General features: G+C 38.9%; 1 protein-coding gene across 13 annotated transcripts in view; it reads right to left on the bottom strand.

Annotated features, from left to right (window-relative positions):
- Nucleotides 1-26,852, bottom strand: part of Col25a1 (collagen type XXV alpha 1 chain) — a 482,287-nt gene that overhangs the window by 134,258 nt on the left and 321,177 nt on the right. For 10 of the 13 annotated variants that reach the window (XM_045142757.1, XM_045142761.1, XM_045142766.1 and 7 more), the window contains one exon: nt 329-400. In XM_045142757.1, coding sequence (XP_044998692.1) covers nt 329-400 — 72 coding nt within the window. Of the gene's footprint in view, nt 1-328; nt 401-1,165; nt 1,226-26,852 lie in introns of all 13 variants that reach the window. The other 3 variants (XM_045142758.1, XM_045142767.1, XM_045142763.1) reach the window with 1 other exon arrangement.

Below are 26,852 nucleotides of genomic sequence, written 5' to 3'. Positions count from 1 at the left end.
TAATCTGTGATTAGACATAACAGAGTCCCTTTATATTACACAATAGATTTTTATAAGGTAACAGAATTTAGAGAGTTTAGGAACTGGATTTGCTATAATATGAATTGTCATAAAATTAGCAATACTCTCGAAACCATTGTATAGTGGGACTTTCACATACACGTCCAATGTAACTCATCAACCTTGTCTGTCCTGGGATATTTACAAAGACCCACCCACCACCCATCCACCATCCATGCCCCACCCAAGGAAGGTAAATGCAAAGCAACAGTACACAGAGCAATAATCGGATGTAAAGAAGTCAGATTCCAGCAAGAGGAAGCACTACCTTAATCAGGCGGCGTTTTATGAGCTGCTGATCAGCAGAGAGAAAGCCATGATTGATTTTAGGAAACACCATCTGATCAGTCAGGTGAGGTCAAAGGTTGAAGTTCAGAGGTGAGAGAATTGAAGAATAAGCATCAGAAGGCCCCAAGGAAGAAATAAAGATATATATACGTTAGACTTATAATGAACATTACGCAGAATGGAACTGGTACTTGTGTCTGACAACAGACTCTCTGCTTCTTCTGGAAGGAAATAAACCCTGAAATGGCACAGCGAATCAGATTTCCCATTAGAATGAAGGCTTTTATAGTCCATCATTTTGCTGTTGGTTTTGGGTCTCTTAGTGTAGTCTACTTCCAGAAGCTGATAAGCTGAGGTGGGGTGAGGGGCACCCTGCACTCAACACTCTTGAGCAGAAAGTCTATAGACAAAGCACCAATTCCATTACCATCAGACCCGTAACCAGCATAATGTGGCATGAACCCAACTGCCACTTTGTTGGTGCCCAAAGTACAGAGTATTCAGAATTACTCCACTGGCTTGGAAGGTAACCCAAAGTGCTAGAATGCCTGCAAATCCCACCATGAGGTGCAGTACACTCCTAGGGAGTTGTGCCTCCTTTCCTCACCATAGGAACCCAAGCTCATTATCTTCCTCCAGATGCTTGGGAGGAATCCTCCTTGAGCAGACCTTTCCTCCCTGGTACCTAGGAGGTCCCAGGTGCCCAACACAATCCTCCAATGAAGTGAATGGGCTGGGAAAGCCCACTGAACAGTTCCTGCCCACTCTTATGCTGATTGCGGCTCTGACTGAGCAAGCATGAGGAGCATCCACAAACCTTGACGGTGAGGATCTGATTGCTGTGTAGGGCAGCAACTGTGGGGAAGCCTGGCAGGCCCTATGGACACAGCACAACACCAAAACAACACGACACAAAACGTCACACAGACATTTCCCTGGTGGACAAACAAAACAAGCACATCCTAAAGCTTCCCTTTCCTGGCTTTCTGAGCACACACAACAGAATTAGGCTCCCAACTGAATCACCCATACCACAAAAGTGGGGACGGTGAGGCTGAGAACTCACCGTGACTGTTCTTTGTGGCAAGTACAATGGGGTCTGTGCCCACCTTGGTGTATAGTTTGCTGCTTTTAGTATTTCTGGGATCTTCTTTTATAAAAAGTTGGTACAAAATGGAGATAACTACTGGCATTGTTATGAAAACAACACTGAGTTACCTCTATTGACATTCTTCTTATAAATGAGGACATATAGTACACGTGTTAATTATTTTTTGGACAAAAGTGAACAAAATTATGCTATCACATCTGAATTATTCCTCAGGATAAACACAGATCACCTCACAAAGAGGGCTACCACCTACATATCAAAATTTCTCTCTCCAGCTATGTGATGGCTCTTGGGTCTCTCCTATTTCAGGAACCTCTGCCACCATAGTAGATGGAAATATGTGTCTTATAACATGCATATTTCATGTCAGGGGGATTTATGGTCACACTCCACAGTAATCATGTCTTTCACATAACTTTTCCAAAAGAATGTGACAGTTCACACAACCCTTTCAAACAAAAAAGTGGTTTGGAATTTCTTAACAGAGGAGAATGGGGAAGAGATTTCAGACTTGTAGTTACTAGCTCTGACTTGTGCACATAGGCATTATCAATTGAGGAAATCTGAGAGAGAAATTTTGTCTTTGTTCCATGGCTTTTCGAAAAACATGTGGAACTGGAGCCCTTTTTTCCATTAAAAACACAGAACATGCTTACTACATATACAAACAAAAACCACAGCAATGCAGAGCCTAACTTTTCCAGAGCTTCCTTCCTGTCCTTCCCACTCAATTTCATTCTGAGAGCATCTTTAGGAAAGGCCAGGAAGATTCTAAGTTTTTAATTATATTAGTTTCTTGGTGGTTATTTTCTCAATATTTTCTTTATTTTCCCAATACTAGGTTTTTTTTTTTCTATTTAAAAGGGTCGATAAAATTTTATTTATAGTACAGAGACATATCTTCAGTTTTTGCCTTTGCTTCTCATTGTTCAGTTCCAGGACTTCTCAGAAAATCATGCAGAAGAGATCCTATCCCTTTGGTCAAATTTCCTCTGATAAGACTATTCAGTGGCCAGGTAGTTGCAATGTGACCTGTGTCCTTTTTATTTTTCTTCTCCCTAAGTAAAAGTCCTTTAAATGTTGATACTGCAAAAACTCAGAAATTCTACAAGTTGGAAAACAGATGTGTACAATTTGCTTTTGTTTTACTATGGAATATGAGTTTAAAATGTTATTAGATGGTAATGTGCCAGCATCTTTCCATCTGTGACTCATTAGCCCTATATTACACAGTCAGAATTTTATATATAAACCTCATATTTATGTAACAGAGAACAAAAACAGATACAAACAAGAAGTCTATGAGGGATCAGAATCTTGATTAGTGGTGATAAATCATACTGTCACTTGAAACAGGATTATCGAACAAAATAATTTTAAATTAAAAACCTTTTAACAGCACACATGGTAGGCCTTTCAAATGTTTTAAAATTTCAACATATAAATAAGTCACTTCTTGTTCTTCTATTTGATAATGACCAGCTTGCTGCATAATCATATTTTCAAAATGTTCACACAAAAATCATTTTTATAACTTCTTGGTTTATGTTTCTGTTTTAGTGAGATCTAAAAGGAGAAGTGGAGAAGGTAATTCTCACCTAGACTGCTCACACAGGAAATCTCTCTTTGATGAAGCTTCTCTTATATTCCTGAATTATGTGAACTGTGAAAATGCTATACAGTGTAGTGTTTATAGCTGCATTGTGAAGATCTCAGGAATTTACATGTAGCAAAGTAAAAGAAAACAACAGAAGGATCTTTTAAAATTCTTTTTAAAAAATTATTTATAAAAAACAAGAAAACATTAACGTATTTATTTGCAAGTAGACAAAGACAGAGAGAAGAGAGACAAAGAATGGGCACATCAGGACCTCCAGTCACTACAAAAAAAAACCTCTATATTCATGTCTCCCTTTGTGCATTTGGTTTATATAGATACTGGAGAACAAACCCAGGTTGTAGGCTTTGCAAGCAAGTGCCTTAACCACTGAGCAACCTCTCCAGCCCTCTTCTTAAATACTAACAAGCATCCCCTAGGATGGGTTGCAAAATTCTAAGATCCTGTGCTTTTCAATCAGGGGATAGAGGGGCGGACAACCATTAAAGTATAAGAAAGTGCCTTGGGGAACGTCTGAAGGCAGCAAGAAATGCGGTATCTTTCCTATGAAGTCAGTTTAATAATATTAAATAATTTTTCTGCATTGACACATTCTGGGGTCAAATGCAACTCTGCCCCAATTTTTAAACATGCTACTATTAGATTGAGGTGAAAAAGCACATCTCAGACAGGACCTCCCGGATCCTGGGTGGACACTGCTTCTTGCAGGAGGTAGTACACGAAGCGCTGGTGCTAAGCACGTATTTGTAGAACGTGGCTATGTCTGGCAGGAATGTCCAGCCTTCTCTTGCCTTTCACAGAGACACACTTTTTCATTGACTATGTCATTCCTTCCATCATTAGTCATAGATCCTTTGTAAATAGATGAAATAAATGGACACATCTCACTTGGTTTTATATCTCAAAAAACTTGCCTGGTACACAGATGGTTCAAGTGAGTGTGGGAAAAAATGTGTGTCCAGTAAAACATTGTGAAAAAAAAAATCCAGGAATAAGCTGAAATACTGAAATAATTTGTACATTTTTTTCCCACAAAATATTTTGAATTCTTAAGAAACAAGATGTACAAGTGCGTAATGCAGACAACCTCACAGAACCCATGTTCCCTCCCAAGAGCAGAGACTAAAGGTAATTTCATGCATCCTCATGACATCTGTATAGTAGGCAACCTTCGGAGGGCCAGTGCCTTGTCAGCATTACACAAGGGGCTGTAAACCACATTGTCACCTTCAAGAAGGAAAGATACTCTTATAGCCCAAAGGGAGTCACACAAATAAATAATTCATGAGACATGCTTCTATTTAGATGCCATACATTCAAGATTTCATTTTTTTTGTCTTATACTCAGTAATGATGAGTGTTATATGATTAACTTAGAGTGAGAAATTTTGTTTTGTCAAATGTATTGAGTGAGGCGATGATAGAGTCAGAAGTGTAATCCTGGATTTCTAGTTCCAGACTTTGTAATGATGCAGTTGGTGTGTCTATGGACATTTGTTCCTACTCCTTTTATAGTTAAACCCTAGAAAGTGTAAATTTTGACCAGTGCACAACAATACTCGAGAAGTACTTGTTGCTTGCATTTGGTAGAGCAGTCAGCGTGCTAGGTCATGAGAACTGAATGGCCAGCAGGATCCTAAGCTTACATCATTTCACATCTAGCATGGAAGGAGAGGAAAATAAGCAGATGGTAACCATATGGACTGATAAGGATTATGATGACAAAACAGGGAGGCTTGAGCCAGGCACTGTGGCAAATACCTGCAATCCCAGCACTTGGGAGGTGAGACTAGAAGACGGCAAGCTGAAGCGCAAGGCCGGCCAGTCTGGATTATTTGGCAAAAATAAAACATAACATAAGTGGGGGCTGCCAAGAAAGCAAAATGTGTACCTCCCACCCAGGTGAAAGGTGCTGGAGGCCGGGACAGCCAGAGTGAGAGACAGCCATCAGGGAGGCCTTCTAGTAGTCTGTTGTACAATTGTATCCCAGAACCCCAGAGAGGGACAATTGGGTAGTTTCAAGTGTTATGAAACAGGCAGAGTTCTCCAGACTTATAACCTTTTTAAAAACAAGAATGCCAGCGAGGAGCAGAGAATGGCCTTAGGGATGGTAGAATCCAGGGAAGCGAAGGGATTTTAAAGCAAATGTTACACGTGATAAAGATTTTCTGAATTTGCGCTGTCTACTGGGGTGATGGTTGCAAAAGCACATAAAAGAAGAGAGGCTTATATCTATATAGACGTGAAAGCAGAAGTAGGACTGTTTGAGAGAAAAATGGGGACCAGAAGGAGTGGGGGACAAGAGAGGGCAATGGATGGCAAATATGAGCAAAGTACAATAACACAAATGTTAAAAGATGCCGTCATGAAATCTATACCTCAAATTTATACTAATTAAAAATATGAACAATAAAGAGAAAGGTTAGAATGAGGAGTCTATTGTTCCATAAAGCCATCTATGGAGACAGTAGCAGGAGCAGAGATAGACAGAGTTCCTTGGGAGGTCTTACATTTCAGGAACAAGCAGAGGAAGAGGTCGCTAAGAAGAGAATTCATGAGTGGTGGCAGGAAACAGAAAGACAACTAACTTCTCTTGCAAAAATTTCGTAAAGGTGAATGACTCACAATGACAAATGTCCATGTTTTCTTTTTGTGTCATCACTTATACTGTAGAAGTTCACCTACATTATCCATACATGATTACAGCATGAACAGGCAAGTGACAGTCAGTCATTGACAGTGAATGTTCATTAATAAGCACAAGGGAGTGTACTTGGGATATGGAAATATAGAGGAAAAGACAAATAATTGTTTTAACTATAAACAATCAAGAGGCCTCAACTGTAAACCATACTATATGAAAAGATCATACAGAATATATGTTATGAGAAATGAAAATCACTTGAGTTTCTCCATAATGTATATTAACGGTGATTCTGTTTGCCCAAAATACTGCCTGCATTACAACATAACAATTACTGTGGGCATGTATGCTGTCTAAGGATAAGAGAAATACAGCAGATTTTCAAGTGAGAAAGATCTCAGAAAGGAATATTATAATGGGATATTAAAAAGATTTAGGTAAAAGAATAATTTTGAGTTTAACAGCAAAAACTATTATGAAGCCAAGTAAAGAAAGAAGACATTAAATTAAGAAATGTTGCTATGAACTTGTTTCATATTGCAGTAGACAGTATCTCTCTGGCTAGAAGCCTAGCCACTTAGATGAAATTAAGTACCTAAAAGAATCCTATGAATGGCCAAATAATACGGCAACATTAACTTGTAAAAATCATGACTGATAGAAAAAGATTGACTTGTAGAATTAGAGAAATAATTAGTCTTCTATTACTGAGCATTTTCAGCTGCTCAAAAATCCATTTTTTTCCATAGGTAGTCTAACTCCAATTCTATTATGTTCCATCATAAATGTTAACTCCAGTCAGTTCAGTAATTATCTCTTATATGCAAGTGATACATGTAAATTCTATAAATTATTTAAGAGAGCAATGTAATCTCTATGGACAAAACTCAAATGATAGTGCTACTAAAATAACAAGCCAAAATACAAAATATCCTTGAGCAAGCAGAATGAATGATGGCAAGTGAATTCCAAAGCTGGCAGGTGCAGAATGTATGAAAAATTGCCCAAATTGCACTTACAGGGCAAAAGGCACTTCTTGTATATGATCTTTTAAAGGATTCTAAAGGTTGTCGAAAAGTATTCCCTGATGACAGCTAGGCAAGAAAGACTAATAAGAAAGAAGTCCCATGAAAAGAGATAAGATTACAGAAAAGTAGCCCTGGCCTGAGGGAACCAGAGGAGAGTAGACACAGGATGCAGAAGAGTAGGATGAAAACAGTCTTGCAGTCTGGAAAGAAATACAGAAATAAAAACTGCATACATTTATAAAAACTTTACTATAATTGGGTCAAAACTATTCTCTCTAAATAAATGACTAGGAAGTAGTCCACTGTTAATGTTTTAGCATATTTTTAAAAATGAGGGGCTAGGGAGATGTTTCAATGGTTTAAAGTGCTTGCTTCAAGACCTGGAAAATCCCTGGTACCCATGTAAAGCCAGATGAACAAAGTGATACATGCATCTGAAGTCTATTTGTAGTGGCAGGAGGCCCTGGCATGTACATTCCTTAGGTTCTCTCTCTGCTTGCAAATTTTATATATATATATGTATGTATGTATGTATATGTATATATGTATGTATATATGTGTGTGTGTATATATATGTGTGTGTGTGTGTATATATATATATATATATACATATATATATATATATATATATACACACACACACACACACACACACACATATATATATAATATATATATAATTTAAACCAAATGAACCACAGCAATTATGATGATAATGGTAATAGGGAAGACCAACACTCAGATGATTATAATTATGTGCTGGGTACTATTCCAAGAGCTCTCAAAGCTCTCTAGGCCTCATACCAACCATTTCCCAGATGAGGAGTTTGTGGCATACAGAAGTTTAGAGTTTTGTCCCCCCCCCAGCTGTAAGTATAGGGACAAAGATTCACATCCTTGCCCTCTGTTCCAGTTTACCTTTCTAACCATTATATTTTCCATAACCTCATCACAGCTTCCAAGTTTCTGTTGTACTTACTCATTCATTCATTCAACTATAATCAAGAAAAGGTTTTGGGCATTGAGATTCGACATGTAAACAAGACCTTACACCACAACTTATGGAGATTCAAGCGTAGCCAAGAGGGACAGGCATTAAACAAGTGACTGCAAATCTGGCTATGATCTCTTTTAATATATTTATTCATGCTTTTTAAAAAACATTTTTATGTTTTATTTGTTAGGGAGGCGGGGAAAATGGGTGCACCAGGGCCTGTAGACACTGCAAACTCCAGATGCATGTGCCACTTTGCATCTGGCTTTAGGTGAGTCCTGGGGAACCAACCCCGGGTCCTTTGGCTTTATAGGCAAGCATCTCAACTGCTGAGCCCTCTCTCCAGTCACACTATAGTTCTTATTTGCTTAGTGATCAGGGAGGACTTCATCAGGGGTAAAGGTAAAGGAAGCAAACTGGAAGATCTTCAGACCCAGTATGGGTACTGGTGCAATCAGACTTTGTAGTAACACTGAGTTAAACACTGGAACCAATAAAAAGTACATCTTTTTTTCTAAAGACAAATTGAGTCAAATGGAATATAGAAATTAACTACAGATCTAAGTACTCTTCTTTGAGACATAGACACAGGAGAAAAGTGTTGTCAACGACCATGTGTTATAGGATTTCTATGGGAGTTTAGACTGAAAAGGAGAGAAGCTAACTAAAATTTGCATTCATTCATGTATCAACGTTTTCTTTTTTTAAAAAAAATTATTTATTAGAGCCAGAGAGAGACAGAGGGAGAGAGAAAAAGACAGAGAGAGGGGTGGGGGAGAAAATGGGCATATCAGGGCCTCCAGCCACTGCAAACGAACTCCAGATGAGTGTGCCCCCTTGTGCATGTGGCTAACGTGGGTCCTAGGGAAGAGTACTTAGATCTGTAGTTAATTTCTATATTCCATTTGACTCAATTTGTCTTTAGAAAAAAAGATGTACTTTTTCTTGGTTCCAGTGTTTAACTCAGTGTTACTACGAAGTCTGAACCTAGGTCCTTTGGCTTTGCAGGCAAGCACCTTAACTGCTAAACCATCCCTCTAGCCCTATCAACATTTTCTTAATGACAAATGCTATATATAGTGAAAAAGGCTGTGGAGGTAAAAGTCTAGTGGAAAGTGAGAATTAACATGGACACACCAATTCATATAGACAATATACTTACCTAGTGTAAACAATTAGAAGGGTAGGTAATACTTGAAGCATGTTCTGTCAAGGGAGAAGGAGCATGCTCCCAAAGATAGAATTTGGAATTGGTAAGAGGAGATGAACAGGAGGGTGACACTTGGAATGAGTGACTTGGCCCATTTGAGGAGCTATTCTAGTCTGCAGTGCACTGAGCATGGAGACAGGAAGCATAGTCAAGGAATATTTAGGAAGTTGTAGGATGTATGGTCTTATGGGAGTGAGGGGGGGACTTAATAGGATGGTATTGGATATATGTAAGTAGAATAACAGATTAATGGGGAGGGGGGTGAAAAGGCCTAAGTGAGGTCAGTGGAAGAGATTGAGTAAAGGAAAGGCAGAGGGAGGGCTAATCAAAATCTAAGAGGATATAAATAAGTCACAGAAACCTACTTTTTTTGAAAATGGAACACTCAGGAGACATACATTGTTAATAGAAAATTTTCAGTGTCAGGGATGGGATACCTTCCAGTGAGTTGTTGGCCAGGGAGGCCCCTGATGCCTCCAAAACATTAGAGGCCATTGCTGAAGCCCTTGGTTTCCCATCAGGAATAGATGTTAAGACCCTATTGCTGAAGACTCCACATACATGGGCTGCAAGGTCACTGAAAAATACTGCTGGAGCTGAGCTGAAAAAAAAAAAAAAAAAAAAAAAACCTCCTTCATGTAGACCAGCTGACAGAAAGCTGGAAGAAGCCATTCTGCATGCAGTTCAATGGGAGAGAGAGAAATCGCCAGTGAAGATACTCAACAGTGGACACTGCAAGCCTTATATTTGGCCAGCCAGGCCAAATGAGTCAGTGCTGCAATAGTGGCACATCTGTTATGGGGTAAACCAACCACCCTCTGATTTGACTTGAGGCTTGCTCCATGGGAGGGAATACATCCCTAATACTGAAAACCTAAAATTGGGGTAGTCATGAGCCCTAGAGGTATAATGCCTGCTGCTGGCTGGCTAAATGTATATACTATGCTCACCAAACTGCCCACTAAGCACTTCTCTTAATGTTCATACCCGTATATTAATGCTATTCTCACTTTTGGTTAGAGAAGCTCATGTTTTCTAATGGCAGTGACCTTGGGATGACTTAGAAGGCACCATGGTGCTGAGAAGAAGTGACAGAGGAGTGCTCAGCACTGAAATATCTCCATCACACCTTCTAAGGCTCAGGGTCCATTGCAGAAGAGGTGGCAGAAAGAATGTAAGAGCCAAAGGAAGGGTAAGACTCCTTATAATTTGCTCCTCCAGAGACAAAATGGCCTGGATATCCATGACTTCATAGTGCCTGACACTACCTACAAAAGACAATCATAATAGGAGGAAAAGATGGTGACATCAAAATAAAAGAGAGACTGATTGAGAGGGGGAAGGGATAGGATGGAGAGTGGAGTTTCAAAGGGGAAAGCAGGGGAAGGAGGGAATTACCATGGAATATTGTTTACAATCATGGAAGTTGTCAATGAAAAAAAGAATGCCTAGAGGAGTTTTAGACAAAAAAATAACATGTTTACACAATGAAGACAACTGTTCCCTCATTGGGTTTAAGGGAGACAACCATGGTAGCATTAGTTAAAACTGGAAACACACTCCACGATTTCTTATCTGCTATTCCAAAATCTAATGTCCCTGAAGATTTTTTTTTTTTCATAAGCTTGAGATTTCTTTCTAATTTTATAGGAAATTTACTTGAACATATGTTTGGCTATTTACGGTCCCTGATAATCTCAGTTTGAATATACATAGTTTTCACTGTAGAACTGATCGTCAGCTTTTCCCAGGGTATCAGACAATATGCAATATATGAATAACATCAACTCTTAATTCCTAAAAACCCTAGAGATTCTGAAACCCATTTCACTCTGAGTCTTTCAAGGAAGGATTGGGAGCTTAGTCCAAAGGTGCTAACACAGGGTAGTCTTCAGGATGGATGAGTCTAGGGAAAGGAGTTAAGTCTTAAATTTAAGACAATGAAATGAACTTGGTATCAAAACAACACCTGTTAACTAGTCTGGGAAATGCTCAGCTTTTTGTGACATAAATTATGTATTATAATTTGTGGCAGTTTGTAGCAATTAAAAAGCCATTTACTTTTTAATTTTTGATTTTATATAGTAGTTAGAATTAGCCTCTTTATCTGCTACATATCTTTTGCTTAATTGCTTTAATGCACAAATAGTCACGTTTATAATTAGCACATGTGTTTTGCAAATAAATGCAAATTAAAATATGTAAAAACTTTTCTGTTTTTATGAAATAAAAAAGTCTCTAAAAGTCTTATTTAGAGCATCCATTTTATTAGCAAACACCGCCTTTATACTGGCCTTTAAGTAAAAGCAAACAAGCTTTAATGCCGCCCTATCTGAATTTCAGGCAATACACATTTGAAATACAAAATCTTGAGTAACAGATTTCTAGTTCTCAAGAAGTCTTCTGGGCTGGAGGAATGGCTTAGCAGTTAAGTAAGCACTTGCCTGCAAAGCCAAAGGATCCAGGTTCAATTCCCCTAGTACCCACGTAAGCCAGATGGACAGGTGGCACATGCATCTGGAATTCATTTGTAGTGGCTGGAGGCCCTGGCATGCCATTCTCTCTCTCTCTCTCTCTCTCTCTCTCAAGTAAATAAGGAGCTGAAACAAAGAAGTCTTCCCTCTAAGACTGTGCAGAACTACAACACTGTGGCAGACCTATAGTATTCCCCCTGCATTTCTCTACAACTCAAGCTGTACCTAGTTGACAGTATTAAGTTAAAGTCTGCTCTCCTCGACTTCAACACACCCTGTCCATTTCCCTAAAAAGAAGCAGCCTGCATCTGGCAGAGTAGAGACCATATGAACCATGAATGAGCAGCTCCAAGAAAATAAGGGTTGCATGAGCTGACAGAACACATAATATGGAACAGAAAATATGCATTTGTTCATTAGCCTTTGAGAAAAGATCAACTTTAAGAATTTTTATTTTTGTCATTTTCATTCTGAAAGCGGCCAGAATGCCCTGCTGTACCCTAGAAACTCCACTTCCTTAATTTCTATCTTAACAGTTATTTGCTAACTTTCTTTGTAGCAGGTTGGGCTGAGTTGAGTCTAAAATTCCTTGGGCATGCACTCTGGAGAAAAGCCTCTCTTCTGTCCCAGTAGAAATGGAAGATGACTGGAAGTCTATCCACAGACAAGCTAGGAGAGTCCTATGAGGCTCAGTGTGGTGGTGGACAGTTACACTTATGCTTCTGAAACTGTACTCAGCCCACAATAAATGTTGGACAGTCCCTGGGATGGACAACTGAACACTTCAAAAGTGATCTCAGGGCTGAAGAGATGGCTTAGCAGTTAAGGTGCTTGCCTGCAAAGCCTAAGACTGAATGTTCAAATCTCCAGGTCCCACATAGCCAGATGTAAGGTGATGCAAGCATGCAATGTCGCACATGCTCACAAGGGGGTGCGCACATCTGGAGTTCATTCGTAGTCGCTGAAAGGCCCTGGTGTACCCATTTGCACTCCCTCTCATCCTCTCTCTGTCTCTGCCTGCCTCACTCTCAAAAAATAAAACTAAAAAAGTAATCTCTGCAACAAAAAAGATAATGGAGTGCTTAGGAATATTACAAAAAGTACAATTATCTGAATTTATACCACTCTGGGTATTTTTTCTACTAGTTAATCTAGTCCTGTTCTCTAACATCCCTGTTAATTCACTTCCTCATTTTATAGAACTCCCCCAGTACAGTTCAATTGCAGAATATTAAAGAGAGTTTTGTGTTGGAAAACATTGAAATCTGCATGTTTCCAAAAGGAACAAAATACTGATCACAAGACATGTTTGAACATGCTGTGTATGGTGGTTTCACTCAGGTGTCCCCCATAAACCTAGATTTCTGAAGGCTAGGTTCCCAGCTGATGGAGATTTGGGGATCGAAGCCTCCTGGAGGGGGTGTATTGTTGGGGGTGGGCTTATGGGTATTATAGCCAGTTTCCCCTTTACAGCGTTTGGCACACTCTCCTGTTGCTGTTGTTCACCTGATGTAGGTAAGAAGGTGATGTCCACCCTCTGCTCATGCCATAGCTTTCCCCTGCCATCATGGAGCTTCCCCTCAAATCTATAAGCCACAATAAACCCTTTTTTCCCCACAAGTTGCTCTTGGTTGGGTGATTTCTGCCAGCAGTGCAAACTGTCTGCAAAATTGTGCATATGGAGAAAACTCAAATGATCATAGATTTAGCAGTGAGTTTAAGTAAAGAAGCAGTTTTAGCAGTTTTGTATTTCGGTGGTGGAGCACTAGTCTAGCATCCACAGTGCTCTGGGTCAAACATTCTAGCCACCAAAACTGAGAGTTAACAGAACAGGAAGTAGAGAGACTTAGTGAAGCCATACCAAAAAGGAAACTACAACTATTCAGCAGCTTTTGCCACAGAATGCAGACCTACTGTTGCTACAGTGTCACCTGCTTCTCAAGAAACTGCACCAAGATTTTTACTGTTTGTCAGTGAATGCTTTACATAATGTATTGCATTCAATTTTACATTAAAATATTTCATAGTTCAAACAAAAATATATTTGAGGGGACGATTTGGACCATAGACCAAAGATCTCTAATGCAGGGCTTTCTAAAATTGAATTAGAAACAAGGGCTTTGCCTCAAAAAGAAACATCCCCACTGATGAAACTACATTTTGGTGCATTAACATCTGACGGGGCTAGGGAGACGGCTCAGTGAGTAAAGCTCTTGTTATCCAAGTGTGAGGACCTGAGTTTTGGATCCTTAGAACACAGGCATGGCCAGATGCAATACAGAGCATGTGTAATCCCAACCCGCCTTCCGTGAGAGAGAAGGCAGAGAAAGACTAGGGGCCTCAGGGCCAGGGTGAGCAATGAGAGACTGCTGTTTCAAACAGGGTGGAGGGCAAGGGCAAGGACTGACACAGTAAGCTGTCCTCTCACCTCCACGGGAGTGCCATGGCATGCACATGCCTATACTCACACATGAACATGCATATACATGCCCACCATACACACAATCATCATAATTTTTTTAAAGAGTAAAATATGTCAAGAAAGGACTACAAGTTCTCACTCCATCAACTGTATGTTGTAGTTTATGGCATTGATTCTAGAATCAAGTAAATTTCAAAATATGGTTGGTAGAGTATCTTTAGAGAAAGAACAGAGCAAGGTATAATTCTTTTTTAAAAAATATTTTATTTTTATTTATTTATTTGACAGAGAGAAAGGAGGAGGAATGGAGGGAGGGAGAGAGAGACCTACGAAGCGCATAAGCAAACGAACACCAGACATATGCACCACCTTGTGCATGTGGCTAACATAGGTCCTGGGGAATCGAACCTGAGTCTTTAGGCTTCACAGGCAAGTGTGTTAACCACTAAGCCATCCCTCCAGCACCTCCTTCCCTACTTTAAAGGTATAATTCTTTTACAAAAGGAAGAATTGCATCACAAAGTAATGGATCAGTTTAGGAGGATTTCCATAATTTGAATTCTTTTTAAAAAATTTTTTTTTATTTTTAATTATTTATTTGAGAAAGACAGAAAGAAAGAGGGAGAGAGAGAGAGAATGGGCATGCCAGGGCTTCCAGCCATTGCAAACGAATTCCAGATGCATGCGCCCCCTTATGCATCTGGCTAACATGGGTTCTAGGGAATCAAGCCTCGAACCTGGGTCCTTAGGCTTCATAGGCAAGTGCTTAACCACTAAGCCATCTCTCCAGCCCTGTAATTTGAATTCCTAATGAAAGAGGTTCTAGTAGTCTATGTAATAATTTTAGAATAGAATGTTCTAAATTCTGTGAAATTAAATCCACTTTATAATTACATGAATATTAGAAAATAACATGAAATTTCCACATTTCAGCATTCATTTCCTGATTGCAAATGATGGTATTGCCATTTAGTGAAAAGTGGTGGTTTTATACTGTTATGTCTCACATGATGTATGCATTTTACTTAAAGACATAATTTACTTAAATAACTACACTGATAATATTAAAAAATTTTACCTTAAATTGTTTTATATTTCCAAATTTCAATAATTTCAATAATAGCACAAGCAAAAACACCAAGATTAAAGTTATTGAAAACAATAATTCAAAATAAACCTTATGTGCATTTGTCATCTTTTATTTAAATATTCTTTAATTCAAAGCACTTGCCCATATGAAACAGAAGCTAGAAATTTTTTTCTTCCTATAACATCATGAATCTTATAAATATTGAATTATATGCTTACTTTATTTGCCAGTAAATAAAGAGGAAGGAAAAGGGTGAATGATAACGTGCTATTTGAATGCATACATAATCAAGGGAAAAAAACTTTCTATGATGTCTTAGATCTAAAAGCAATAGCCAATTTGCAAAATACAGATGTTTTTCATAGACACTACTTCTTCCTCCAATGGGTCTCTGATTTCAGTCCATACAAGGAACAAAGTTAATGTGTTAAAAACCAGGTGGCAATCTGGGAGACTGAGATAAGGTACCAGTTCTACCACCTCATCAGCCACAGCCTTTATGACTCCCATATGTGGCTAAAAGAAAAAAATCACAGGACATATGCCTATCATGTCATGACTGAAGCTGAATCGCTTCTCTTTACATAAAAGTATTGCTACCCCTTCGTGGATGACACAAGATACAAGCAGTTCTGTAGCACAAAAGGAGAGAAGAAGAGTTTATTGTGGGCTAGAGAGATGGCTTAGTGCTTAAGGCACTTGCCTGCAACTCCAAAGGACCCAAGTTCAATACCCCAGGACCCAGGTAAGCCAAATGCACAAGGTGGTGTGTGTGTCTGGAGTTCATTTGCAACAGCTACAGACCCTGGCATGCCCATAATGCTCTCTCTAGATATGCCTCTTTCTCTTTCTATATCTCTCAAATAAATAAATAAATAAAAATTAAATTTTTGGTTTTTCAAAGTAGGTTCTTACTCTAGCCCAGGCTGACCTGGAATTAAATGTATAGACTCAGGGTGACCTTCAACTCATGGTGATCCACCTACCTCTGCCTCCTGAGTGCTGGGATTAAAAGCGTGCGCCACCACGCCCAGCAAAAAATTAAAAACTTTTAAAAGATAAAGAAGAGTTTGTTGCTTTACAGCTCTGAGATGAAGCTTCACAGTGTCACGTCTGTGGAGAGGGGCTTCATTAACGGGAGCTGGACGACTGCCTGTGCTGCTCAATTTGTGAAACACTGGGGACGTGCAAGTTGGAAAAATGGCATGAAACAAACTTGACTAAACAAACAGGAACAACAAAAAGTTTTCATGGGAGATGGCAGAGCTAACTGTTAAACAAGTATCATTATTCAGTGTGTGAATTATCAAGGACCCAATAATTCACAAATTGGAGAGAGGATTTCCCCCCACTCTCACATCCTTGGTAGTATTGCCTTCATTATGACCATCTTGAACTAGACATAAGGAAGGAAAAAAGAAGTGAAAGGCAAGCCAGTCACAACAGGATGTGAGAGGTCTTTCAGACAGAACTGACTGGATGCTGGGCACAGAGCAGAGTGGCTCCGACCAGAAGGAGGATTCAGTGTCTGAAGGGCCAACCCCTGCGGAGGAATGCAGTCAGTGAGGTTAGACTAGGGGCGCCTAAGTGTCCTGTGAAAACGTGAAGGTTAGTGCTTCTAAACCCTCACTGTAAGACTGTCTGAGGGAAGAGTATTTCAGAAGCCAGGAATAAAACTAAATATATAGGAAATTGAGACCAGTAGACACTGGTTCAGAGCAGAAGCAGCATTTGTTAAAGGAATGCTTGAATTACTTTATGATGTGCAGCACTGTTTATAATTAGTGTTGTCTGTTTTCTAAGAGAGTGAGCTCTTTGTCACTGGAGGTGTCCAAGCTCAACTCAGGAACTGTAAACAACACAGCCTCTAGGAGTTTATGGACAATTGCTTGGCTATGAAATGGCTTTATTTTGCCATTTTAAAAGTTTGACAGGAGCAACAAGTGGATTTCTCTTATGCACACCATCTTTAACTTCACTGCTCTTTAAATATGTCTGTAATAACATTTTTCTTAACTATGTAGCACAGGTTGGTCTCAAACTCATGATCCTCCTGCATTAGACTGCGAAGTGCTGGAATTACAGGTGTGCACCACCACTCCTTGCCCCTTCATCACTCTCTAAAAGCAGGACAATTAAGATTTACCCAGGCCGGGCGTGGTGGCGCATGGCTTTAATCCCAGCACTTGTGTGGCAGAGGTAGGAGGATTGCCATGAGTTTGAGGCCACCCTGAGATTACATAGTGATTTCCAGGTCAGCCTGGGCTAGAGTGAAACCCTACCTCAGAAAAAAAAATAATAATAAAAAGATTTACCCAGAAAATGTCCCTGGTATTGACAAATGATTTTTAATTCTAATAAAAGCTTAATCACGATTCCTATTACTCAAAAGTTTAAAACACAATAAATAATCATTGAAGATGCATACAACTCTTTTCCATGAAAGGAAATCCAATTCACCTTATAAAATGTTTTATGCCATCTGTTTTCAACCTTGTAGGCCACCTCTTCAGATTCTGTATTTGTTACTGTATTCTGTATTTGTTCAGAGAAATCAGGTTTCAATTATTTTTATATCAAGGAGGACACAAAAGAAAGGATTAATAACACAACCTGAAATTAGTTCTTCCTCTTAATGTTTGTCAGTACAGCTGTAAGGGGCAGTTCCAAGCAATTCATAAGCTTGTTTTTTACTGGTGCCCCAATAGGGCAATTTTGTTCAGAATGTTTGTAAGGGGAGATGTTTCCATTAATCCAACTATACAACCAGAACAACAAAATCGCAGAAAGCATGTATAATACATAAAACATGACTATTTCTAGACGTATACAAAGGAGATTACTTAGGTCCAACAAAAAGCCATGCAACTAAATTTATATTATAGTTCTAAACATCCATAAACTTCAACTGTGACCAACATAGATATTTGAGATAGACCATCTTTTTTTTTTTTAATTTGGATTTTCAAGGTAGGCTCTCACTCTAGCCTAGGCTGACCTAGAATTCACTATGACATCTCAGGGTGGCCTCTAACTCATGGCAATCCTCCTACCTCTGCCTCCCAAGTGTTAGGAATAAAGGCATATGCCACCATGACCAGCCCAAGATAGACCATCTTAGTAATACAATTACATATTGTTAAAAACAACAAACCTGGGAAAAACTCTGCAATTTAGGGTCCCAATTATTTTTTTCTCACAGTGACTACTCTCAAATGGTGCCTTGTGAAGAATGTGATGCTCTGACTGTAAACATATATAATTAGAGGACTAAAATTTATCATGTTAACATTGTCTACATGCCTTTAACTGCTATACTATTCTATATATAAAATGACAAACTTTAAAATATCAGTTGTTTTATAATTTATATCTTAAACAAAATATCTTAAAAATAGAATAAATTATCCTGGAATTGATTTAAAAATAACTACCAAGTTTGAACTAATGCTAATTTTAAAATTTGCCTAAGGACATTAGTGAAACAAATACTATGGTATATGAAGTTGGTACAAAAAGAATTATTTGTAATTTGAAACAAAATAGTTTGTAAACTGTTTTGAAAGCAATGACTTAGCCTTTTTCCTAAAAAACAAATAACTTAGCATCATTTTTATAAAAAAATTATTTTTATTTATTTATTTGACAGAGAAAGAGGGAGAGAGAATGGGCACGCCAGGGCCCCTAGCCACTGCAAATAAATTCCAGATGTGTGTGCCCCCTTGTGCATCTGGCTAATGTGGGTTCTGAGGAATCAAACCTGGGTCCTTTGGCTTTGCAGGCAAGTGCCTTAACTGCTAAGCCATCCCTCCAGCCCAACTTAGCATCATTTTGTGACCTAAGTTTGCATATTGTGATGGATCTTGTTATCATATACCAGAATCAAATCATGCTAATATCTAATATCTCAAACTCCTGCCCACAGGGATCCCACACACATGTAAATGAAGGTGGGTGCAGTGCCCAATGCAGTCCCCATCTGTAGCAGATGGACTCGGTTTAGCATCTGCTAAGAAAACATATGAAGAAATGTGGACAACCTGGTATCAGATCTGGGAAAAATGAAAAAAAAAATACGCTATGTGACTTATCCAATATGACAATGTTAGCTAACTTTGGAAAACCAGATAAAAGTTATCTGTTATCACAATCTAACCCATAGGCTCTCTGAGAATCATTAATTCCAAATAAAGAGGGAAGATTGCACAAAGTAGCATCAACATATCCTTAATAAGTTTACACTGAATTTCTTTCCTTCATTGCAACAATAAGTATTAGTCTCTATCCTGAAAAGAGATCCCACATAGATTGTGACAGTTTCTCAAAGTACAACCTGGAGGGCACATGTCATTTTATTTGACACATTCTAAAGATCTTGAGTTATTGTAGCAGTTACTATATAAAATTCTGGGCAGATACCATGACTCGAACTTTACCTTCTTCCCTGACACATTTTATTAGAACTACATGCCTCAAAAATGGAAGTGATACTGCAGACCAGTGTAGAGTTACAGCATTAGCAGTTACCATTGTACTGGTGACATGGCAAGCTGTCTCCATTTCTATTTTGTTTGACTTTTCTGCCTAAAAGTGTAAAATGAAGAGTGAAGTAGTAAATCTGTACATTAACTTTCTAAACACATCTAAAGTATTTTCTAGATCTCCAGATAGTCCCTTCTTCCTGTAACTCCTCAAAATTCATTTCCTTTCACAGTAATATTGAATAATTACACATGACTACTAAACAAAAAGTTGCAAGACCAGAAAGTAATTTTGTCTTGAGAACCAAGAAAGAAAAAAAAAGAAGAGGATGGCTTCATACTGTTTGCCCTACAGTTTTCTAACACTGAAGATCCCTTAGCAGCTCTGCATTGTCAGTGTAGAAATACTATATTTATCTATAGGTAAAAATAAAAATGGCATATGCAGTGAGTAGAGCTCCAAAAGTAAAGTTATCTATTTGGCAGAGAAACAAGGAATGTTCAAAAGTAAAATGTTCATTAATATTGTTTTCATCATTGAAATTGTACTGGTCGTCAAATGACTTTAATGTCTTTAAACAATAAAAACATGATTGAAGACAGGTGAGAGACTGAATGATAACAGTTGGGCTGTAGCAAAGGTCTTTGTGCCATAAAATGTGCATCAGCTGTGCTAAAGAGGACAAGCTAAGGTTGGGGAATTTCTCTCTGTATTGGTAAATGTACACACACAAATGCATATAGCTATACTGCTTTAAACAATTAGTGTGGTAAGGCAAATGTTTGATGACTGTTAATATGAGAAGTAACTTGGGAAGCTTTCCAAAGCCAGTAGAGTATGTGACTTAGAAGGGAGGCGTGTCTCAGAAGTTTCTCTGGCCTGTTCTGGTTGCCTATCGCTCCCTCAGTCCTTTCCTTCCTTCACTGCTGGAAGAATGTCCCTCTGGCAATCTGGAAATCTCACAGAGTGATGACCCCCTTTCAGTGCTGATAAGGTCAATTTTCTGGCAAGATAGTTCAAGGTTGGGCCATAGTTGAAATTGTAAAGATAAACTTGTTAAGTCAGTTTCTAAAAATAACAAGTTTGACAAAAGGCCTGAGGAATAAAACCACACTAGAGCACAATTTAGGATTTTGTTAATTAAGAATGTGATGGGTCTCCTTAGCTCAGCCTGACGTTCTTTAGGAGACATGGGGAAAGAGGCAGGCATCACCACCTGAGTCCCCGTGCCCTTCCTATGGTTACGGTTAGCTTCTGTCTTTGCTCATCCAAACAGCATTGCCAGCCTGCCACTGTCAGTCACCCGTTTTTCTGTGACAAGATGGAATAGTGAAAGCAATTGTTTTAACACTTTCTATCACTACTCTTTATGCTAATTAAGAAGTACAGGGCTGGAGAGATGACTCAGCAGTCAAGTTGCATGCCGGCAAAGCTCAAAGACCTAGGTTCGATTCCCCAGTACCCACGCACGTAAAGCCAGATGCTCCGGTTGTTACCTGCAGCTGGAGTAAATTTGCAATGGCTTAAGATGCTGGTGTGCCAATTTTGTCTCTCTCTCTCTCTCTCATAAATATTTAAAAGTAAAAGATGTACAAACGGCACAAGGACTTCTGGCTACTAAGGGCTTCCTCAGTGTCAACATTCATGAGGCAACTTTTAACTGGCTTCTGACAGGCGGACAGCAAAGCTTCCTCACTCCTTCCGACATCACCGCAGAGCTACATCTGAAGTAGGGCTTGGTAACCAGCAGCCTTCCCCACAAAGCCCGTCTTGTTTGCCAGTCATGATTTACAGACTGTGTCTGCTCCGAGGAGCTGCTGCACACATTAGTGCGGGGATGCTTATGAAAGGATGCGGCTGTCTGGCATTAAATGACTTTCCAGAGACCCATCTCATTCAGACCTACAGGAACCACTCTCCCTGAACAGGATCAGTTAGTGCACAAGCCATTATTCCACCCATCCTGAAGGGATGAAACACAGCTATAATCCTGTCCTCTTGTCATTTCTATAAATCCTGACACACCATGAGAATCTTGTATTTTCATACTGTCTCAGTTTTGATTTGGTTGTGTTACTCCAAACATTTCTAGTTACAACAGGATTTTGCACTTGGGATTGCTGGAAAAAGTGACAGCAATCATGTTTGGGTAGATTACTTATAAACTGCTGTACCTTCTACTAGTAATATGTTCATTATTCATAGATATTACCAAGTACAATTTAAATTGCATCCTTTGTCTATTTCAAATACAAATTTTATTATGTTTCATAGAGGGCTTACTTTCTCTTTTTAAAATAATATTAAAGTCACCAACTTCAAATCTGTCTTCCCCTCTACTTTTTATTGTATTTTTCAGTTGTAGGGGTTAATGCAAATCATAGCTCCAATTTATATGAGCTACCAAATCTCAGAATTTTACATTTGAATTCAAGTGAAAATTAGCTTGTTTAGATACAAGACAAGGAGAAGAAAGTCTTCTGTGTAGTCTTATGTTTGAGGGGGAATCACTAACATATTACTCATTGAGAAGTCTTTAAATTATTTAACAGTATTTCACAAAAAGCAGCATTTATAAAGATTTAAGCAAAGAAAACCAAAAGGGAATAACATATATGCATACATATATTCTCTTTCAAGTAAAATTTTTACTTTACTAAACTTGTAAGATGAATGTGAAATAGTGCACATTAGTCTGAAAACATTTTAAGATACATCATCTAAGAAAACAGTATGAAGAATATTGCTGCTGACTTTAGCAATATGTGGATAAACTGTAGACAGATGAAATCTTCCTTTTACTTTATAAAATGAAACAATTATTTCATAGGAAAGCCAGTGCATCTAAAAGGCAGAAAGGAAATCTAGTGTTTATTTCAACCACTTAGCATCATCGTCCTAAAGCCGTTGCCAGAGGATGTGTTAGGATTGGATTTCAGTTCGTTTCATTTATATGCCTCTGTGATCATCCCAAGCATTCAACTGCCATGTTGTTGTTTTATGAAGACAGTATTTTTGCACAGTGTTAACTCTGTCATCAATGTATTTTATATAGCAGTTTACCCACTATGACTACTTAACATATTTATCAAGGATAGGTAAACTTTTATAACCTTTTACATTAAAGATAAAGTACCAGATTTAAAGTGATATAAAATACCTTGTCATTATCCCCAAACCTCTCCTGATAGCTATTATTTTTCTTACTTGATGCGTCTATTCAACTAGAAATCCGAGGTATAACATAATGTGCAACACTGAAGCCCAAGGAAAATACTGTCCTTATTTTCTAAGTTGGCCCATATTTTGACCTACATTAAGTTGAGAAATGTTCCCAAGTTTAATTCTACATGCCTCTCTTAGAGGTTAAAGCATGGCATAGAACACTGAAAACACCTCTGATTAGAAAGTATAGGAAGAACATTTACAAATCATGAGCTTGCTGTTTCCATGACAACTTTGACTGAGTTTGGAGAGCATTAAAAAGATTTTCTCACAACTGATTTATTTCCATTGTGTTATAACCATTCCCTTTCACAGGCAATGTATGCAGGGTCAAGTGAGTACTGGATTCATTAAGGCTCAAGAAAAAGCCAAGGGTTAAATAAATAAGAACATCAAATTAATATCCAGGCCTAAATGTTTTAGCAGAGCCCAAGAATCTGCTTAATCATTCAAGTCAACAAAGGTTAAGATAATAAAATAAACTTCTTAATGCTTTCCTCTTCTGGTACTTAATCTGTCTTGCTAAAGATGTTTTAAAAGACACTATCAGTCTTGCATAGTCCCAGCTGTTATGAAAATTTTCTTTGAATACACCAGGAAGAGAGAGGAATTTTATGAAAATAGTTAAGCAGAGCTCCTGGGTGGCTTATTGAAATTTTGAGAGCTTAGAACTCATTTAACACCAGCTGTTGTATGATAACATTGAAGACAATAACCACTAAATCTCTAATCTATCAGGGTTCAGTGTTATTTGGCAAGGTGATGGTCGCCAGCTGATCAGATGAACACAGAGCCAAAAGACAACTCCAAGATATTGGTTAATTTGGTTGCCTAATTTTGATTTAAAAATCTGCTACATTTATGGAAGAATATTATATCTAATTTAAAAGCTACTATTGAATGCCAAAGTTGCTGTGCTTGTTTTTTAAGGTTAGCTCTTTAAGTCATTAGTCAGGAGAAAGGAACTATGAGTAATTATCATTAGAGCTGTGGCTTACCATGAGGGCAGACGTCTTGTGAGCAGGACAAAGAAAATGGTGAGACAGTGGTAGTGATGGGGGCTGATAAAAGTGAGAAAGAGACTTACAAGCCTGAGTCTTTTTTATGTGACAATGAGAGTCTGTCACTTATCAAGAATTTTATTTTAATATTTTTTGTAAAGAGGGGCTCAGGATAAAAGCAGAATCAACAAATCAGCTTACAGCATGTAAAAAGCCTTATGAAATGTGGAAAACATGCTTCTTTCATTAGGTTATCCTGAACGGGAAAAACTACTAATAAAATATAACCAGGAAGTAGATGTGTAATTTTCAAGTGGTATCATTGCATTGAGAAGTAAAAACTGTATTTTAAGAAGGAAACGGAAAGCCTGCAGATGTAATTTAGTGGTCGAGCACTTGCTTAGCTTGTATAAGGGCCTGGGTTCTATCCCCAGCACCAAAAAAAGAGAGGAAAATGATAGAAACTGTGTAATCTTCCATTCCCTAAGATATTATTGCATTGCCGTGACATACATGCATTCACTTATTTGGGGGTGGGGGGCTGACAGCACATGAATTGTCTAGACGGAGTCTGTTATGATTGTGAAGAAAAGACAGCCACCTGCTTGTGCTTGTGCTTGAGCGTCTTCAGTCTTTTCACAGAGGCATGGAATACCCAAGGTAAGGAGAGTGTCCTGTGGACACAGCTGGTATTGTGGACAGAGCAGATCTGCACATGTGAGTTTGGGTCTAAGCACAGCCTTTTGGTAGATTTGTGTGCCAGAACGTGAAATGTCAGTTACCTGCTAGCCTTTGTTTTTGTCAGGGGGAGGGGAAAAATGGTTATACTAACATTGGTTCTGTTCACAGACTAACTTCTGGGGTTCAATAAGAGGATATACAGGAAATGTGCCCTGTAAGTATCTGGGCTCAGATTCTGGTTCTGCCTCTGATTGTTAAATAGTTCAAATTTCTGTCTTGGTTTTGTCATCTAAGAGATGGAAGGACCAAGGAAAGTAACTATTTAAAGGGTAGTTGAAGTAAGCTTTGTCTTCATAACACTGTTGCCATCTTCTAAGAACTCATGAACACTATTCATTATTACTAATGTTATTATTATTGCTATTTTAACCATAAATGTTGTTTGCATCTCTATTATTTCACATTGCTGTTTGTGATTTTATGTCACCGTCCTTGTTGACAGGGAATCTGTGTGGTTCACTGACGATGTGCTTGAGCACGGGACACAGCAGAGAAGGAGCGAGCAGCTTGGCGTCGCACTGCCACCATTTACAAAAGAGGTCGACTTGGCCATGTGCATTCACCCCAGGCCTCACACATGAATCATGGAGGAATAATCACCGTGATTGGCAAGGACAAAATTTCAGGTTTTCAGACATCGTTTTATATATCCTTATCATAGCACCGCAACAGAGAGTGGCTCAACCAGAATTTGATCCCTCCCAGGCTGACCACAGCCTGAGTGGAGAGTGGTTGCACTATTTCATCTACTCTTCCTGTTTTCCTTCCCTGATCACCTCTCTCACTGAACTGGCTAAAGCTTCAAGATGAAGTGTGTGACTTCATGACTGGTGTAGACGTATTATTACTTGTCTGTCTCACTACTGAGACCAAATACTCGACAAGAAGCAACTAAGAATGGGAAGGATTCCTTTCGCATCACAGTTTAAGGTGAGGACGGCATAATGACAGAAGTGTGACATGGCTGTCACGTGGCATCCAGTCACAAAGCAGAGAGATGAATACTGGTGCTTAGTCAGGCTTCTCTCTTTTCCTCCTTTGATCATCTGGGTCCCTAGTGCATGGGACGATGCCATTTGTGTTGAGGGTAGGTTTTTCCTCTTCAGCTAAATACCTACATGAACACATGCACAGATAGCTAGAGGTGTGTCTCCTAGTTGATTCCAAATTGGCAGAGAAGATTAAACATCATGCTTAGGGAGGTGTGCAGCAATGAACAATTATTATGTGTGATGTATTGAAACCAGTCTTTATTTCAGATCATATAAATCCCTTAGAGCAAGTCATCCAATCCCTACTTCAGGGCAGGGCAAAGTCATAGCCTCCATGCTTTGTATTGCAAAGCTTTGAGGATGGAATAAATTAAAGCTCAGGGCCTACTGACGGAAAGCACAGATGCAGCTCAATCCTGTCCCTGCAGCTGAAGGCCCGAGTGTGCAAGTGCTGTGTCTGTGTGTGCAAGCGGACGACTGGCTGTCCTTCTGCTGTGACACTTCCTTGATGCGTGCAAGCCTTGTGTGAGGAAGCATTCATCTAGGGAAACCCAACACTCCAGGCCTTGCAGGATAAAAAGCAACCAATATTTATGGCTGTTATAGTACATTTAAAATTGTAAGCCTGGAATTGGCTCAAAGTATACTGAGAGAAAACCAATGCCAGAAAGTTGGCCAATTTTTAAATCATATGCCATCAGGAGGATTCGGATAGTCAGTTTTCTTCCCACTTGCCATTTTACTTGATTCAGTCCATTTTCCAACTTTACTGCTTAGCAAAAGGCATCCCTTAATGTGCCATGGACCCAAAACAGCAACTCCAGAAGCTCTTATAGATGTCATCCCTGCAGTTTCTTTTTATTAAGAATACTAGGGATGGCTGAAGAGATGGCTGGGTAATTACAGGCATTTGCTTAGAAAACATGACAGTCTGGTTTGAATCTCCAGTACCCAAGTAAAGCCAGATGTACAAAGTGGTGCATGTGTCTGAACTACATATGCAGGGGCAAGAGGCTTTAGCAGCCCCCTCTCTTTCTCTCACTCGCTCTATCTATCTCTCTTTCTCTCCCTGTTTGCAAATAAATAATAAATAATGAATAAAATATTGTAAAAAGAATACTAGGGAACTGAGAAGCAGCTCAGTTAGTAAGGTGCATCCTTCACAGACATGAGGACCTGAGTTCAATCCCCAGTACTCAGCAAGAGATGCCAGACATGATGGGGTACATGCAACCCCAGCAGCAGGAAGATCCCTGGGGCTCACTGGTCACCCAGGCTGGCCGAATTGATGAACTCCAGGCCAAGGAGAGTCTTGGTGCCAAAAAAGTGAACACGTTCCTAAAGCATGACACCCAAAGTTTTCCTCTACACTTACATGCACACTAACACACAGTTCAATGTGAACATACAAATGCATTAAAAAAAAAAGTCCTGGCTGAGCAAATAACTCAGTAAATAAAATGCTTGCTGTG

This window comes from Jaculus jaculus, chromosome 2 (genome assembly GCF_020740685.1).
Source record: "Jaculus jaculus isolate mJacJac1 chromosome 2, mJacJac1.mat.Y.cur, whole genome shotgun sequence".
Taxonomy (NCBI): Eukaryota; Metazoa; Chordata; class Mammalia; order Rodentia; family Dipodidae; genus Jaculus; species Jaculus jaculus.
The sequence above is the reverse complement of the archived record's forward strand: the minus strand, read 5'-3'. Positions and strand labels throughout refer to the sequence as shown.